Source organism: Ricinus communis, chromosome 2 (genome assembly GCF_019578655.1).
Source record: "Ricinus communis isolate WT05 ecotype wild-type chromosome 2, ASM1957865v1, whole genome shotgun sequence".
Classification (NCBI taxonomy): Eukaryota; Viridiplantae; Streptophyta; class Magnoliopsida; order Malpighiales; family Euphorbiaceae; genus Ricinus; species Ricinus communis.
Window position 1 is genome coordinate 7518370 of NC_063257.1, and position 6070 is coordinate 7524439.

Sequence of the window (6070 nt, forward strand, 5' to 3'; positions counted from 1 at the left end):
TAAGGTTATGTTTCTTCGATCGTCATGGAAATTGTTGTTTGGATTCTGGTACAGGCTTTCCTAAAATTGGTTTAATTTATTGATCTAATCAACAATAATATGCACTAGTGATTTGTTTCACAATCAACTAGATTCACAACCCAAAATTAAATGCAGCATGGTTGACGATTTGTTATTAACTGATCTGTCTGGAAATAGAAGAGAAGTGTATTAACTGCGGCTTTCTTTCTTCCTTTTCTTGAACTCTGGAAAGCTAATTGTGTAACAGAATAGAATTCTTGCAGAAAATGTGTATGGATCTATAAAAATACCTCCACTGAAAGAATTGGAAGATTTTATTGTCTAGTGATACAATGGATACCAGGAGAATGCACTCATCTTTTCCTTCTTGGATTTCTGTTTATGCAGCTTTAATGGATGTAAGAATATGTTCAATTGCCAATTAAATTAGGCTAGAATTATAAGCAGATGCATATCTCCAATTCCAATACTCATGAAGAAAGAGCCGTAATAAATGCAAAGAAGAGGGATCTTTCACCCAATAGCTAAGGATTTGAACCAATTTTTCTACATGAATGGGATAAGGTATTAATACATCGGACACATAATTTAAATTATTTAAATGTAAAAATTTAGGAATAAAATGATAAAAAAAAAAAATAATATACAATGACTGATCATTTGGCATGCTTACATATAATAGGAAAAGAATTGTGGAAAACCGACCAAAATAAACCTGAGATGAAGATTTTGTTCTAGATGCCATGGCCATAGTGCACTTTCAACTCTTTTTCCACCAGAATAAACAAACCGATCAAACAAGTTTCAAACTCGGGAACCAAAATGAAAAGGAATAAGGAAAAAAGCCATGTGTATATTTTCACTTGCACTTCTTTTTATATTTAATTACTTGTACAAAATCTTCCTAATGTACAGCACCTGCTATCTTGAATTTGAGCTTTTCATCAGTATTTCCTCAACAGACTTCGGAGGCGAACAAAATACCATGTTCTTATTAATGTTTTGTATTTTCTCCAGCCATTGAAATACTTCCCGATCACCTTCCTATAACTAGGCCTCTGTTGCACCAAAACCCAGTACTCTGCAATATTCGGCCTACTACTTATATACTCATCTTCCAAATTCAGGAGTACTAAGCGCGCCAGAACTGGGATCAGCATGGCATCTGCCATTGAGAACTCTTCCCCACTTAAATATGCTGTTTCGTGCAGCTTGGTTTCAACTTCATCAAGAATTCTAATAAGATGCTCTTTGCTCCGTTTCAGAACTTCTGAGTTTTTCAACTTGTCTTCAGTTTCATATGCTTCTTTTAGCTTCCGATGGTAAGCACTTGCTAGATCAGGAGATTCAGCCATCCGAGCTATTACTACACGCCTTATGAACTTGGAAACAGTGCGGCGGTACTTCTCAGGGATGTGAGAAAGTGTGAAAAACTTGGGGTTCCACTCTTGAATCTTGTGCATCCATTCAACAACTTCTCTGCTGCTAAAGGAAGACTCGTCAGCACCTGCTGAGACAACGGCGATTCTTTCGATATACCTGCGAATTTTGTTATCACTTTAGAATCTTCCCTTTTCCTAGATATTGTGTATTTGGAGAATATTTTCAATTAAGGATATCTTTCTTTAAACTCAGATGAAATATAGACGCAAACCAACACACCTCTAATAATAGTCCTGACAGGGCATGGGTGTCCTGATATGTTTGAATGTTAAAAGAAAAATAACTACAGGAGAATGTCCATCGCGGATCGCTCAAATTTCAAATTTATTAAAAAAACTATACATTCTCTATGCAATAGTAATGAGCGAGAACAAAGGATTAGACATACTGGATTATCTCAATGGTATCAAAAATAATGTGGGTGCCATTCTGGAAAACAGGGAGCTTTGCACGTGGATTTATCCTGAAGAATGAGGCATCCATATTCTTGCCTGTTATAGGATTGATACGGTGGGATGTGTAGTCAATGCCCTTTTCTTCCAAAGCAAGCCTCACCTTTTGACTATCTAAGGAGTACGGATGGTGATAGAACTGCATGATTCAATTAGCACTAGTCACAGAGTATTATTGGGTTTGAAGAGTTGGGTAACTTTCACATGAACAGGTCAAGGTCTGCAAATGAATATTGAAAGAAAGATGAATTAGCATCCATCATTATTCTGAAGATCTTTACAATAGGCAAGAATGACATCAAAATGGCTACTTGATGAAAGCTCATGAAGACATTGCATAGCAGTTATAACAGAAAGCATGCATTGATGCAAGGGAAAATTCACCAGCAATTTCTAGCCCTCTTTTTCTTTTAAAACTATGATGCCATATTATTATCGTAATCTAACCAGAAGTTCTGCATACAACAAAATAAGGTTCTAAAAGAAGCAAGTAAGAACATCTATCTTCATATGTGACTTCAATACTTTAAAAGTGTCATCATTCAGTTTGTATTAACAAATGAACGGAATTATTTGAAAAAATACAAACATTCAATTTTTATAGACTTGTGCTAACCATGCTAAAGAGTAATTTGCGAAACCAAAACTGGCATTAGTTGATTATAACCAAATTTGAATTAAAAATTAGGGATGTGCAAGCATGTGTCTCTATGTGCCGAATACACATAGTTCAAAATCCGTTGTGCTCTTCAGAATGAGTTAAGAATATATACAAGCAATCCATCTATATGTCATTCCTAGCTTACATAAGCCAAAATAATTAGCATGCTTATATCCTTGAATCCTAGATCAGAGACAAAAGTAGAGCAAGATCAAATCATTTATATTTAAGTGAATCAATGTTAGTAATCTCTCAGCGAATAACAGAACTACTTCACAGAACAAAGACAAAAATAAGACAATACTTTTCATAAAACCAATCAAAACAGGAACAAACATTTTTCCAAGTATAAATAAAAGGAATTGCAGCTTGTTGTCCCCAGGAATTACCCCTCAAAGCCAAGGTATTAGAACAGTCGAACCCTATCAGAACAAAGCCTGGCCTAAAAACACGCTTCAGTCCATGCCTCGTATACATAGTCTATTAAACTCTAGACAAGAGTAATAAGAGAAGTACCAGCTATCACTCCAACAAAAACTAAAGTCTCTGGTAAATTTTAAAAAAAAAAAAAAAAAACTTTACATGAATTCATAAAAGAAGAAGCAATCCAGATCACATATATGTCATACCATGCAAAATTTCAATCGCAGCCCAAAGCAAGAAAATAGACAAAAGGAAATTCTTGATGACAACTGCAAGAGAAAAAGAGACTGTCACTTACCCAGAAGAGAATAGAAGCAAAAGAAGAGTGGAAAGTTCAACAGCTGTTCCTTGCACTGTTATGCTAAGCGGGTGCCTCTTTTTTTTCCTTATTTTCTTTTAAACTTTTTGAGATTTGTGTTAGCACATGAAAGAAAAGGAACAACCTTTGCTGGACTAAAATGGAATATGGAACAACTTTTGGTGGACTAAAAGGGCGTATGAATGGTATCTTCTATTTTGTGAAGAAAAAAGAAACAAGAATACAACTAAAAGAGCCAATTGGAAAGTTGTTAAGTTCAATTCTCATAACTGTCAATTACAGGTTTGGTAGGCCTTCTTGCTTGCTCGTGGAAGATCATATCACTCGCTCACTTCAGTTAGGTTCCATGAGAAGTACATTTGGCCGACGATCGAATTCAAAATCGGATCCATCAAAAATCAAAATTCAGAAATAAATAAATTAACTTTCATTTATTTTTTAGATAACAGTGGCTTCAATTCTGAATAGCTACAAATTTATAGTCTTAGATAAAAGAGTAAAATTAAAAAAGAATAATTATCTAAATAGCTAAATTAGCTATTTAAATATTGAGATAAACTAATTCTTGGTAAATGTTATTCTGCTAGTAACAAAATTAAATATTTTATGTTCTAATGGGAGAAATCAAATAATTAAGTACTTTAGATATTAAAAAATTTAATTTTTTCTTTAATAATATTTTCAGATATGAAAAGAAAATGATAGAATATAATAAAAATATGGTTAGTATATGTTAATTATTAATATTAAAGAGGATGACGAATTTTTTAGACGGACCGTTATAGATTTTTTTTTTTTTTATATATAAAATTTAACTTCACACGAGGTGAATGAAAGTTTCGAACTCGAAACCACTATTTTTAAGGGCAAGAATCCAGCTAGGTTGGATTGATTATTTTTTTCTTCTTCTTTTATATTCTATGATTGCATAAAAAGAAAATGAATGATTGTCCGGATTGTGGAAGAGGATGGAAGGTGTTCCTCCAACAGCAAGGGCCAAGGAGTGGGTGAACCTACTCTCATAATAAAACAAACCAAGGCAATGGAGGAAGCCACTTGCATTGTCTGTTAGGAAAATCTCCAAGAGTTTGAGAGTTGAGACCACCAACGCGTAACTGTAATGTGCTCTTCTAAGGTGGATGCCAAAATGGAATCTTCTACTTTTCCCCCACACATGGGAAAATGTTTTTTTTTTTTTTTCCGTCTTTCAATATCACATTAAACTGATCAAAATAGGATAACTAATTTAATTTGATTTAATATTTAAAATTACATAATAATAACAGTTTAATTTTTACTTAAATCAATTAAGGTGGCAATATTTTTTCGATTTTTTTATCTCTATTAAAGTAAAAAATAGATAAATTCAAATATTATCCAAGTTAAATTCGACTTATGTACATAAACTTCTATTAATCAAGAATTGAGTTATGCTTTACTAATGGGTTTATACATTTTCCAATCAGTTCATCTTAATAACTCATATACAACACAGTTATCTATACATTCAAATGCTAACCATATAAAAAAAACCCGAATTAGATTGAAAGTAAAACTTTTATGACCACTTGGGCTAAGAATTTTGGTGGGTTCCTTGCACTCGGCACACCCAGTATCCACAAAAACACAAATTGGCTAGACAATTTTAAGAAGCCAGCACAAATTTCAGTAAGGACAGGCAGCCCTCATAGGCCCTAAACACTTTTTCTTCATTTCCACAAAACTGAAAGTGATTATTTGATGACAACAATCCCACCTTTTGTAGTATGTTTATGGGTTTCAAACCCCAGATGCAGCCCATTAATGCAACATTATTTCTTGAAAAGATAATAAGAAATAACTGTTTTTTATTTTTTTTATTAAATCTAAAGTTTTTTTTAAAATTTTTTTTACAGTTTTGAAAAATTAAAAATATAGTTTTTAAATTCTTTTTTTTTTAATTTACTGTTTTGATTGTTTTTTAGTTTTTTTTTTTAATTTACATATATAAGCTCTAATTTTTATTTTGTTTTGTAGCTTGATAAGACTTGAACCGGTTATAAAATTATTTTTAGTTAATATAGTGACTGAATAGGGAATATTAGTAAGCATTGAAATTATCACTTCGTCATTTATCCTGATATAGAATGAAATTCATGAGGTTAAACTGTAATTATTTGATTTTACATTCTAAATTATCTTAAAATGATTGGATCGAGTCGAGTCAGTACTTCGAGTTCAACCCAGTCGCACTGTTTTCTTAGGAGGAAGTGTTGATTCATCATAGTAGATCGGAACTCTCACTGTTCAAAAAGTGTAGAAACAGAAAGGTACAACTAAATAATGTAGTATCACTGTCAATTTTTAGTGCGTGGTTATAAATTGTAAATGTATATATATATATATATATATATATAGTTATTAAAACTTTCTGTTTTCTGGATCCAATTAATTATTATTATTGTTATATTATTCGTCTTCTATTATATAAATTGAAGAGTTATAATTCTTTTGTTGAACCATAATTAAATTTATCATTGATGAGATTAATTTGATAGCCACTGTAATTTTATTATTGTTTAAATTTATATTATCAAATACAAATAATATGATAATAATAATTAATTTGATTTTTTAGCGATGAGATATTTTTATTTATTAATTATATATTACTTTTTTAGTAAAAAAATATACATATATTCAAAATTATAAAAAATATAAAACTAGTTCCAAAGAAAGAAAAGGAAAAAAGATTTAACATGCAAAGCAGAA

General features: G+C 31.6%; 1 protein-coding gene across 6 annotated transcripts; it reads right to left on the bottom strand.

The window, feature by feature from the left end:
- Window positions 1-844: 844 nt before the first annotated feature.
- Window positions 845-3778, bottom strand: LOC8270976 (glutathione S-transferase TCHQD). 6 transcript variants are annotated; one of them, XM_002520260.4, is made up of 3 exons: window positions 3299-3778; window positions 1853-2055; window positions 845-1560 (listed from the first exon to the last, which is right to left on the bottom strand). In XM_002520260.4, the coding sequence occupies exons 2-3, from the start codon at window positions 1945-1947 to the stop codon at window positions 966-968; spliced, it is 690 nt and encodes a 229-aa protein (XP_002520306.2). In that variant the 5' UTR covers window positions 1948-2055; window positions 3299-3778; the 3' UTR covers window positions 845-965. The 6 variants fall into 6 exon arrangements, with proteins under 6 accessions (XP_002520306.2, XP_015575346.1, XP_015575345.1 ...); XM_015719860.3 differs by having other exon boundaries at window positions 1853-2136; window positions 3207-3778; XM_015719859.3 differs by having other exon boundaries at window positions 1853-2136; window positions 3299-3776.
- Window positions 3779-6070: the final 2292 nt, after the last annotated feature.